The sequence below is a fragment of the Atta colombica genome, unplaced genomic scaffold (genome assembly GCF_001594045.1).
Source record: "Atta colombica isolate Treedump-2 unplaced genomic scaffold, Acol1.0 scaffold83, whole genome shotgun sequence".
Taxonomy (NCBI): domain Eukaryota; kingdom Metazoa; phylum Arthropoda; class Insecta; order Hymenoptera; family Formicidae; genus Atta; species Atta colombica.
In genome coordinates this window covers 1,750,010-1,762,993 of record NW_017259576.1, presented here as the reverse complement: position 1 = coordinate 1,762,993, position 12,984 = coordinate 1,750,010, and the positions used below count along the sequence as shown (strand labels likewise).

The 12,984-nt window shown below is 33.9% G+C and overlaps 1 protein-coding gene across 2 annotated transcripts in view; it reads left to right on the top strand.

The window, feature by feature from the left end:
- LOC108692898 (TNF receptor-associated factor 4) overlaps positions 1 to 12,705 on the top strand; it is an 18,135-nt gene extending 5,430 nt beyond the window's left edge. For both annotated transcript variants that reach the window (XM_018201461.1, XM_018201460.1), the window contains exons 2-7: positions 3,033 to 3,206; positions 9,068 to 9,172; positions 9,263 to 9,424; positions 9,737 to 10,054; positions 10,994 to 11,254; positions 12,091 to 12,705. In XM_018201461.1, coding sequence (XP_018056950.1) covers positions 3,033 to 3,206; positions 9,068 to 9,172; positions 9,263 to 9,424; positions 9,737 to 10,054; positions 10,994 to 11,254; positions 12,091 to 12,444 — 1,374 coding nt within the window. In that variant the 3' untranslated portion in view covers positions 12,445 to 12,705. The remainder of the gene's footprint in view (positions 1 to 3,032; positions 3,207 to 9,067; positions 9,173 to 9,262; positions 9,425 to 9,736; positions 10,055 to 10,993; positions 11,255 to 12,090) is intronic.
- Positions 12,706 to 12,984: the final 279 nt, after the last annotated feature.

The following is a 12,984-nucleotide window of genomic DNA, read 5'->3' as shown; positions in this document are numbered from 1 at the left end:
AAATAATGTTTTGATTAAAAAAACACTATCTTTGTCGCTTGAAATATTAGGTATAAAATAATATTGGAGATTGTTGTTTTTATATTATTAATTGTTAGCTCGAATAATTTCGTTCGACACAAAGAGTCGAATTCGGTTATCGACATCTCTTGACGTTTAAAAGTCCATTACAGATAGTAGTTTGTTTTACATCAAGTAATATATAACTCTTCTATAAGTATAATATTGTAAAAACACATCATTTTTTGATAATGTAAAACTTAAATGCTCCAGATAGATAATTAATGAGATATAAAAAGATTTTAACTCGTCCAAAAAAATTATCAATTATTTTATTCTCAATTAAATGTTACTTATTATTAATTATTTTATTTATCTTTATATGAAAGGTTTCTTAAATTCGCAAATAGCAAAAGAAATAAAAAGCTGGAGAAACAAAAAATGTTAATAATATAGAGGACTATAATAGCGGTACCTAATATTAATTAATTATTATGCTCCCAAAATGATTCGAGCAACGATGGTGCAACGCTCGGCAAGTGAGACGCGTGTACGGTACGCCTAGATATTTATTCGACCGGCGACCTGGCTTATTCGGCTTCGTGGTCGGTAATTCACACGAACCCGATGATCCACGCGAGCGGATTGCTTTCTCGATTGTCAGGAGAAGATTTGGAATGGCCGGCCAAGAGGGCCGCGACTTCTTCCCTTCGCCGATTATCGGTGGGGGGAAGGTCGAAGAAGGCCGCAGCTGAGTTAGATCCGGTCCGCGCACAGTTGAAGGCAGTTGAATGCACGGTGTGCATACCGGGCGGCGATATAGGTCCGGCGATGTCGTTATTCTCCCCCCCCCCTCCTCCTCCTCTTCTCCCCACTTTATTCCCTTCCTTTTCTCCCCTTCCACGTTCGCGGTCTTGTTACTCCACAAATCTGCAGTTGGCAACACGTGTATCTTTCTCTCTCTCCTTTCTGATCATCGCCGATAGAACTCTTTGTCTCCAAAAGGGAAATATTCCGATATCGAAACGGAAATCAGACTCTTTTTTAAAAGCTCTTTTCGCACGGAGATCAGTTTCTTTATAGGTCGGTTTTTTATTGCTAAACTGCTTTATTAGAACTCTTTCTTTCTTGATTTTGCCAAATCAAATGTATACTTCATTTTGAAAAGTGTGTACTTCCAAAAGTATACACTAGTTCAGCCACAGATATATAAACTTTTTATATCGGGAAATCGCGTAGTTTCTCGCGATTCTTGTCGATAATCGGGAGAAAAGAGGAGGGATGATGTGTTTTGACAATTCAGGTTGTCATAGAAAATGAATTTTAAAATTCCCTGACTTTTTCAGATGAAAATGGAAAATTTTCCACGAATAATATAAAATGTAAAATTTTATTATATTTAGAAGATTTTTAGATCAAGGATTGTAGAAGAACTAGTCCATATTATTAAAAACAACGGAAAAAAAAGCTTGTAGTAACATAGTAGAATTTTGGATGCAAATTCAAGTCAGCAAAAAATTAATTAGTTTTAGAAAAAAGAATACAGTTATGATGAAAAAGAGGGATCAAATAAAAATACTGAATAAAATATAAATTTTAATTATTTTATTAAAATCGTTTAAAGTGCACAAGTTTTGAACATATTTGATTATAATATAAACATGTGTCAGATATAATTTAAAAAATTATAATGATTATCTGGAATAGAAGTAGGTTCAGAGAATTGTGAGTAAATTTCGAAATTCCAGACTTTTATTACATTTTCCCCTGACTTTTTCCAATTTTCCAGGTCTGTGGTAACCCTGCAATTATATTTTGTAACGAAATTAAAAAAAAAAAAACCGATGTTTTAATTATCATGGAATGATCTAAGCAAACATTTTGAAAGCTATTCTCTGCAGGTTTGTACAGGATCGTACCTGTTCGCCGTCTAGAAGAAAAGAGAGAGAAGGAGAAAGAGAGAGCGCATTCCTGTTTTACATGCACATGCTCCTTCATTCACGACCTGACTCTCCCTCCTTTCTTCCCGACAGTGTTCTTCTCTCAGTTATCATGTTTCCCCCAGTTATCTTCTCTCAAAACAAAAGTCTATTCTTACAGGGGTGGATTAGTCTAAAGATCGGTTTTGTCAACATCTTGTAATCTTAATCAACTGCTCCTTTTATTTCTTCTTTTATTTCTGATTCAACAGATAAGATCTTAAACTAACTATATCCAATTTATCAACATTAATCATATTATAAATCTATTGAATTACAATTTACGAAACAGGTCGCTCATTCTTTCTTGTACAGGACGCGCGCGCGTGATCACCTTCGTGATCATTATTGATTGAAGTCATTCATCGTTTCAAGTTCCCACACTCTTTTAGGAGAGATATCAGGAAGTTACAGAGGATAATGATTGCGGGTAGACCGAGAAACTGGGAAATTACATTCGCATGATCGCATCATGCACCATCCTTCACGGAGCCAGTCTCCCGGTCGCTCCAACGGCTCTTCTGGTTCGCGACCGATTCTTCCCCCTTCTCCTCTATCTCCTCCTTCGCCACCTCTTCCTCTTCCTCCTCCACCGTCGGTTTAACCACCACTACTACTACCATCCTCGTCGTCCCCATCGACACCATGATGGGGTCCAGAGAAGTTGCAGAACTAGTCACAGCCTGCGTGTCAGTCCATCAGTAAACTCGGTCTTGTACGTTACTGAGCCGAGAGGAGTACTATCGTTTACTTAAGCGTTCACATTTGGCAAGTTTCTTGAGGTTTACTTGAAATCAAGTCGGATTGTATCGTATACGAACAGATAACTTCCTGTCGAGTGTCACGACCGCGACACTCGAAACGGCCTGAGTCACGAGATTTCTCAGGAAACGATCGCGAATAAAAAGTGCGAATTACTCGGGACCGTGGGAACGCGATTTAAATATAGGAAACAGGGACAAGCCATGTCCCTCTTTCGCGAGTCGCGAAATTGAATGGTGAACCCGAGTCATCTCGGTTGCGCGAGTGACGTTAGTGCCTTTAACATTGAAGATGGTGCGCGGTCTGTCGCAGTGGACCAAGACCCTAAGCTTTCCGGCGAGGGTGTCACCTCAGAGACCCGCCAAGGAGTCCAAGGTTTTCCACGTAAGCCCCAGTGCTAGCCCCACGTCACCGCCCAGCCCAATCAACGACACCATGGACAAAGCGCCTATAATTACCGATGAGGTTTGATACATTTCTTCTTATTTTTTATTTTTTATTTTTTTAATTTTGTTGCCTTATTTTTCCTTCTTTTTTAGCTTCTTATTAATCACTCGTAAAGTAACAGGACAATAACAATGCTTTCTTAATCCGAAATATCTAACATATTTCTAGACAACTGCTTGATTATAAAAAAAAAAACGATATATTTATAATAATTTGTGTGAATATTGTTTGATAAACAATTTGTCTTCATTTCGTTGAATTTTATTCTTTTTGTTATGTCATTTTCGTAATGTAATGTAAACTATAATGACTCCATGATAATGTAAACTATAATACGCAAGGAAAAAGAAAAAGAGAGATCCGTTAGAGATTAAATTGCGGTTAAATCAACGGAAACGTTGGTTTCCTATATATATCAACATCATTTCCGGCGAAGACATCGGGAATATAAGTTTACGGTGATCCCGTCGAGACCGTTGACTCCAAGATTGCGTTGCAAGAATCCCGCGCCAGGAGAACGGTTCTTCTTGACAGTCGCATTTCGGTATTGTCGCCAGATGTTGCGTCAACGATGACGACGACGACGAGGATTTTTTCTTCGTGCTTCTATATGATTCGTAGAATTTCGTGCATGAGCACCCGGTGCTATCTCACTGGAATAAAATATTAGCTGTAAGGCACGACCGGCGGGCAGCGGAAGCGTGGGAACCAAGCGTAACAGATGGCCTCGACCGCTTCCGAAGTCGTTCGACCTCTCCTTCCGTTGCTTCTTCTCGATCCGATGATCGAGACGGTGACGCGAAGTATTCGGTTAAAAGAAACACACCCGAGTATGTTTCATAATTGACTTACTTACCGCAATTTCCGGATCCCGGATTCTGAAAAGAATATATATATTAAATTGGAGTTAACTGATGTTAGCAAATACAGCACCTTAACAAAATGAAAAATTCTCAAAGACCTTCGAATTTGAGCTTTAACTTCGAACTTTTTGTTCGTGTAAAAAATTAATAAATAATTAAAAGTATTTGTTTCAAGGCATCAATTTTTTCTCTCATTTTTGTCAAAAAAAATTTCTCTGAAATCTTGGAGTTCGAACTTCATCTTGAAACTCTTGTTCGTGTAAAAAATTAATGAATAATTAAAAGTGTTACTTTCAAAACAACCTTTTCTCTCATTTTCGACGAAAAAATTCTCTGAGACTTCAGAGTTTGAACTTCATCTTTAAATTCTTGTTCATAAAAAATTAATGAATGATTAAAAATGTTAATTTCGAGGCAAATACCTTTTCTCTCATCTTCGTCTAAAAAAATTTCTCTGAGGTCTCAGAGTTTGAACTTCAAACTGTTGTTTGCGTTAAAAATTAACAATATTTTTCATAATTGATTTGTAATCATCTGAGTCGTTTCTTTATATTGTTAATTTTAATGATATTAATTTCAATGCCATAATCTTTTCTCTAATTTTGTATTTTAAAAAATTGAAAAAAGATTATTTATCATCGATTCTTTAATTAAAGACTGAATCTAACATGCTAGTCAAATTCAAAGTTATATTTTCTACTATATAGATAAATATCAAATTTCCAATTATGTCTGCAGATCTTCATCGGAAAAAATCTTATTCGAAATTATTTCTAAGTTCTAAATACAATACACTGTTTTTTCTCTTCTATTATGTTGAAATGTATGAGCAGTAAGATACAATCGTTGTATAACGCAGATTAGCGAATTTAATAAGGCTTTAGAAAGTGGGAAGATATATTTTCGCGTTCTAGAGAGAAGTTTCTTAGACCCCCTGATATGCTTGATGGTGTATTAGTCTTCACTCTTCAGCTGCGAACGTGCGTTTCAAATCCAAGAGAGAACGCGCACATCCACAATTGTCGCAACCTTTTGTGGTTCCCTAGTGTCATCCTCCGCTGCTCAGGAATGCGAGAATGTGAGATAACGCCGAACGACGGTTACGTTTAGTCCAACGAGCAACATAATTACGGTGTGGTATATTAAAAGCTCTCGGCTATTCTTCGTTTCTTGTCCCCGCTCTTCCCACGACGACGACGACGACGACGACGACGATGACAATGACGACAGTGGCATTCTCCGGTTGGTCTACGCCGGAAGTGGCGCGGCTTCGCGTTCTCCTCCTCTTCCTCGCGCATTGTTCCTCGCCGTGCATTCCACGACGATGAACTCCATCGTTCGAGTGAACGAGAACGTTACGCTCCGTGGCAACTCGCTCTGCGAGGGGAACCGTGAACCTCCATCCGTTTGCGAGCATTCTATATCGCACGCAGAACCCGCTAAGGCTAACGTAAACAATCACCAACTTTAGTGACGCAAATGGACACATCTCATCTTGCCTTCTCCATTTACACTTTTTCTGAAACAGTTCTGCATACAATTGTCTGTAGATTCCGCATGCACACGTGGAAGAAATATTGAAATAAAAAATTATTCTGATTTTTCTTCACGAATTGACCTACACTGAGAGGAAAGTTTTTGATATTTGTGATTATAATTACATAATATCACAATTATGATGGCTATAATATTAGTATAAATAATAATTATATTTACACAGCTTTATATCATAAAATACATGTAGTTGGTATTGAAAGTAACTATAACTTACAATTAAATTATGATAATTGCATTTTTATATATGTGTATAATATATATACAATATAGTCATTTTGAGTGTCAACTATATATATTTTTTTATAGAACTATAAGTAAAATTATTATTATTAACATTATAACAGTAATAACTGTGATTATGATATAATTATAATCACAAATACTAAAAATTATTTTTCTCACAATTAGTGTAATTTATATAAATTGTATCGTTGAACACGAATCTATTTGAAAATCTTTCCTGTATATATTGAAGAACGGAACGTATAAAGAGATTTTATATAGCATATACTTTATGAGAAATTTTCTCAGAGGACATACGTTCTCTGAAACTCCCTTCAGGATGTCCCTGGGAGATTTGCGATGTATGGAATTGTATCTCTTTTAGAAAAAAAAAAGAAGCCAAATAACAAAAATAAAGAATATATAAAGAATAGGATAATATAAAATTATGTGAGATATAGGAATTTGAAACATTTCTGAGAAGTATAAAAATTCAGAAAGTGTCATGAATTATGTAATTGTTTACATCACCTGTTTACATCACATTAAACTCTTTTTATATCAATATTTAATTCTATCTATGAATAATGTATACATTTTAAAGCTAAATAAGATTGAAAACATTAATTTATTAACAATTAATAATTTGTGAACTAACGGTTTCTCGAGCAACAATAAAATTCCTATGCATGTTCAGAACAGGAAGGAATTGAAAGGACGGTTTTGCGTCATAATTAGTGTGCTTTGAATAGTTAAATCGACTCATTTTTTTATCACCTCGATATGATTTAAGATTCGACTGTTTTTGGAAACGAGGAGGCGGAGATCAAACGCATGTCGCGTCGTATGTTAATTTTTGACCATTCACCAAGGTCGTTGGATCCGAAAAGAGGTAGACGGTTATTCGAATGGAGTGCGAGTTCGCAACAGTCGATTCGTGGGAATATCTTGATGTCGTCAAGGAGAATGTAAGGTATAATTTTTATACCATTTACATCATCGAATCCATTTTGCAGTGGAGTCACATCAAAGACAGACGATAAGCAGAATACCTGAGAATGTTGTCATCAAACAGCAATCGGATTAATTTTTTAAAAATAGAATAATATGAAATAATAAATGTTATTATGCAACCTAAATCAGGAATATTACATCAAGGTGCACTTGTTATTTTATAAATTCTATATATGGATCTCGATCTAAAATGCATCTGGTTCGTTGAGGTCAGGCAAGAGACAAATCATGCTGCTTAAATTACGCTTACTATTGATCGTTTATGATGGCAATGACAGTGAATATTGAACATCGAACATATTTCGACGCTGCAAGGCATGAAGAATAAGTAGAACATGCGAAGATCGATTGTCCGTTACTTTACCGTAACGTCATGCTTACCTGCGGTGCCCAGTATTCTAATATCGGAAACTTAGTACGATGTAAAAAGAGCTGGATCCGAGGAGAGAACAATAGATGAGTTAATAGAGCAGAAACTTTAGAGTTATATTTATTATTATTATTATTATTGTTATTATTATTATTGTATTAATAACTTTATCTTCTTTTTTAATATGAAATCTTGTCGGTTTCTTTATTTATTAATGTGATTTCATATAATGATATGAAGATCTTTATATGATATATTCGAATGCTATGATTTATTCTTCGCTTTGTATCGATTTACTTCGTACGTGACAAGTATCTCAGGTTCTTTGATTTTTTTTCATGTATGTATATCATGTTTCTGATTCTTCTTTTTTTTAAAGGGTTCCAAATACAATACAATTTTGAAGCGTTCGATATAAAGCATTCGAAAGCGATCTTGAAAGGGAGAAGGTAGGTTTGTCCCTTTCATTTCTTTTCTGTTTATATCTCACCGCTAGGCTGGTTGCGTTAGGTTCCTCGACCTTGCCGGTCATACAGGTTTCAACTTCCAAGCACCTTCGAGCGTGTTCGCACACGCATTTATATACACCGGATTTGTATACGAATGGTTGATTGGATCTTACGATTCCTTTTCCTGAACTGATGTGCTGTCCAAGAAAATAATTTTGACAAATAAGTTAATAGAAAGATAGAAAAAAAAGCAGAGAGAAAGAGAAAGAGAGAGAGAGAGAGAGAGAGAGAGAGAGAGAAAGAGAGAAATATAACTAAAATTTTTAGTAATGTACGTATATCAATGTTTTGTTAATTATTTTTCACAATTGTCTATCACTTTGACATAATCAAAATATTTTTTATCTTTTGGCAATTTTCTATCTTTTTAAAACTAAAAAATAAATAATTAACGAACGATTATATTGAATTATACTTATTGTATAACATATTATAAATTTCCAAATTTTTACGTATTCTGGCTAAACAAATGTTACAATCCATACATACAGCATACTTTATCTCAGAGATAATTCTGCGAATGTTCTTGGTACTTTAGGATATTCTCAGAATGTTCTTCAGAAATGTCTCTTGGACATTTGTGGTATGGGAATCTTATGATAATAAAAATAAAATATATTTTACATTGGTCTATTTGCGAAAATAAGTTTGAAAACACTTTGGATTATGTACATCAATGATGCAATCGCTTGAACAACACAACAATGGGTTTAAAGTATTCCTGGCTTGTACCTCCCACATGGTTCTCTGCACGAGACATTATCTCCCACGGCGCTACATTCTGTGTTATCACTTTGATATTTCGAAAAATAGCCCAGCCGATGATATCCTGAAAAATAATTTTCCGATTATCACAGATCAAATAAACTGCAATTTAAACAAATTGCACGAACAATTCAAAATAAAGAGTCCTTCCAGTTTGCAATTCAAGTGAAATCATCTTTAAATCATTAATAAATAATTCACGTTAATTTGTGGCAATGATTTACTGAAATTTATTTATAAACAATATTATGCATTATATTCTTTTATTGAATGGAAAAACTTCAAGTAATTAAATTAAAAGTTAATTAAAATTACACTTTAACTTTCTTATAAGTTTTAACATATTTTAAGAATAAAAAATAAAATATTATTTCAAGTATTTTGAGGAAAAAGGATCCTAAGGTAACGGAACTCTGCTAAAAAGATTCTCTGAAAAGATTCTATGAATTCTATTAATAAAAATCCAGACGTTTAAATTTCGAGTTACGGTATACGGCGCACCAACTGTTTTACGTTTTATGTTTCAGCAAACAGCAAACAGACGAAGGTAAATAACATCTTTGTCTCGGTCTTTTTCAGAACTTCCAAGACACGGAGGCAGAAAAGGCAATAATGGGCTCCATCGTATACTGCATACATCACAAGGACGGTTGCAAATGGTCGGACGAGCTGAGGAAGTTGAAGGTAAAGTCATCGTAAAAGAATGCTCGGTATTACAGAATGAGAATTGTGTCTCGATGGACCAACTAAATTTAGATGTTGTTCTTATCGCAGGCACACCTGAATACGTGTAAACACGATGCGATTCCTTGCGGCAATAAATGCGGGGCGATGATACCTCGCGTACTCATGGAGGATCATCTGAAGTATACCTGCGCTCAGCGTAGAGCTCGTTGCGACTTTTGTGCCAAAGAATTTACCGGACACACTTTAGAGGTATATATTTATTCAAAATAATAATTATATAATGAAATTATGTCATTATATCATTATTTTGAATATTTAATTGAATATTATTGCTTTACTAGTTTTACCTCTTTTACTTGATATTTCATTCGCTTAAGCACGCACAAGTCTTATTTTAGTTGTTTGTTTCTGTAATTTCAAATATTTGTAACTTCGATAAATTTAATTAATTTTATTAAATATAAACCGGATTCTTTTTTTTTTAAATTTGTTACTTCCATTAGACATTTTTTTAAAAATTATTGATTCCAGAAGATAATTGTAAAAACATAATGTTTGCAGAAACACACGGGGACATGCGGTTACGAGCCTCTTTATTGCGAAAACAAATGTGGTATGAAGGTGCAAAGGCGACACCTCGGCCAACACAAGCTGGGAGAGTGTGCCAAAAGACTAGTCGCCTGTCGTTACTGTAACAAAGAATTCGTTTTCGATACGCTCGGCGCTCATCACGCGAAATGCGGTCGATTCCCAGTAGCATGTCCTCATCGTTGCGAAACCGCGGTGCTACCCCGAGAGGATCTCGAGGTTCACCTGAAGGATCATTGCACCACGCATCTGCTTTCTTGCACGTTCAAGGACGCTGGTTGCCGCTTCAAGGTATTATTTTTTCGCATGTCATAGCTTATGTCTGCTTATAATAAAAAGGTAAATAAATTTAAAAATTGAAACAGGTTTATTTCTACGAAATACAATACTCGAGATTTAGAATGAGAAATTGATACGAAGAGATTCGAATCTCTTTTTAGTCTTTTATATATATCACATAAATATCTTAACATCACTCTGAAATATAATTGAATATTTAATAAGAAATAAAAGATTTACTTCACATACTTTAATTTTTTTCTGTATATGACTTTAAATTTTCTTCGGAAAAATTTGCGCTTTTCTCTTTTCCGAGATTGAGAAATAAAGAATGAATAATAAAAAAACAAATTAATTGATCGATTGATTCGATGAAGTAAATACAAATTTTCCTAACTTTGGGAATTTAAAATCAAAAGTAAAATTTAACAGGATAAATGAGAGTACAGCGCAATTATCAGTACGAAAAAAATAAAATAATAATTTTATTCTTTTATTCTCAAATTTACGATGGCATCCAAATAAATTGTACTTTTTGATTTACTTTGAAGGCCTTCTCAGTTTTGAATTACAAAATTAGTTAAATCTACAATTTGTTGATGCTCAATTTGACATGTAGAGGATGTACACACTAATTTCGTAATTCAATGCTGAAAACTCCAAAGTGAATCGAAACGTACAATTTATTTGAATGACATTGTAAATTTTAGAATAAAAGAGTAAAAATATTACTTTATTATTTTGCGTACAAATAACTGCGCTGTACTCTCATTCGCCCTGTTGGATTCTATCTTTAATTTTAATATCGACAGTAACGATGTTATATAATTGAAGTGATTTGAGAATTTAAAATATTTATAATTTGTTAATTTGCTTAAACGATACTTATTCTCTCATTTAATATTTTAATTCTAGTCCAAAAGATGTTACATCATGATTTTTCTGTAACAGGGAAATAGATTCTCGTTAGACAAACATCTGGAGGAATCCGCAAAGATGCATCTAAGTCTCATGTGCAGTTTGGTGACGAAACAACAACATCAAATTACTAGCTTGAAATCAGCGATTAGCAAGCTATCGTTAAATTACACGGGCACGCTTATATGGAAAATTACGGATTATGCCGCCAAGATGTCGGAAGCAAAAGCGAAGGAAGGGATGGAGCTTGTCAGTCCACCTTTTTATACTAGTCAATACGGATACAAATTACAGGTACGTTACATATGTAAATATATCAATAATAAATTTTTGATTCGATTTTCGTTTTGCTGCATCTTAAAAGCGTAATAAAAATTGTACGATACTCTGCTTCAAGATGACTCTACACGGTCAATAATACTGAACAGTAATACTGATAGTATACATTAATATTTTTAGTATTTTTACAACACAATCAATATTATTGATAATATATTTCATTTTAATTTTATGTACATTATTTATTGTGACATAATGTGACATGAATTCTAATAAAACGATACTGATGCACGAAAATAAAAATCCAGTTCTCCATCAATATTCTACATCAATTCATTAATCACACACACATGATCAGTAATATTGCCAGTATTTGTTAATACTGACAGTATTATTTACCATGTAGGAGTCACCAGAGTTGTGATGTCATAGTTATAATTCTATATAACACATATATGTAATAATATGCACGAGTTCCTTGCGCAATTAATTGTATCATTCTCTCGTCCTTCTATATAATATATAAAAGTAAATTATATATTTCATCAAATTTATATCATTGCAATTAATGAGACAAAGCTTTAAATGAAGTATTAAAAGAGATTTATTATAAAAATTATTACAAGATTTATATAATAAAAATGTAGTCACTCAATCTCATATATTATATTTTTCAGAGTAATTAAAAGCATAAATAAATAAGTATACAGAATAGAATTTCATTTCCTTAAGACTGAATTGCGGATTTTCTGTGTCGGGCATTTTTAAAATATATTTATATTGTCTGGTTAGTTGGCATTAAAAGATTAAATGTTAAATTAATTCGCTAAAAAGATTTTTCGATTTTATAGGCTTCCATCTTCTTAAACGGAAACGGGACCGGAGAGGGCAGTCATATATCGATATACATAAAAATCCTACCTGGCGAGTATGATGCGCTTCTGCGATGGCCATTCTCGCACAGCGTATCGTTCACAATGTTCGATCAGACAGTCATCGCGGAAAAGGCTTGCAACATCGTGGAAAGCTTCATACCAGACCCGACATGGAAGAACTTTCAACGGCCGAGTCGTGAACCAGACTCTCTTGGTTTCGGTTTCCCAAGATTTGTTTCTCATGAAATGGTAAAGAAACGACACTTCGTCAAAGACGATACCATGTTTATTCGAGTTAAAGTGGATCCTAGTAAAATCGTAGCGGTCTAAGGGAATGCATTAACGATTTTGAAGAAATGTTAATGTTTCTGCAAATAGACATTATGTGATATTTCTGAGTACTCGCTTGACGGGACATATGGTACTTATTAACGTCGTTTTAAATAATGCACAATAGTTTATTTTAAATCGACTAAAAATGCAAATTATATTGCCGCCTGTCTGCGTCATAATAGGTTTCATTTATTCACTCGTGTTATACTTGCCGATAATTGTAATAATTAATTTATTAACACTGCCAAATGCGCAATGCGCCGGAATGCATTAATTTTTTTCAAATTCCTAATTTCATATATATATATATATTTTAATGAAAAATGTTATTATTATCTAATCTTTTTTTTGTGGTTGATTATAATCGAAGCATGCAAAAACTTAATATTAATTAATACTTATTATTATGCGATATTTTGCGAATATTTTCGCTGTCTTTCTAATAATTTTTTACACAAAATTTGTATATTTTTGAAAAAAATCTAACAAATGAGAGTAGAATGCCTCGACTTTTCTAAAGAGTGGCCTTACGATCGC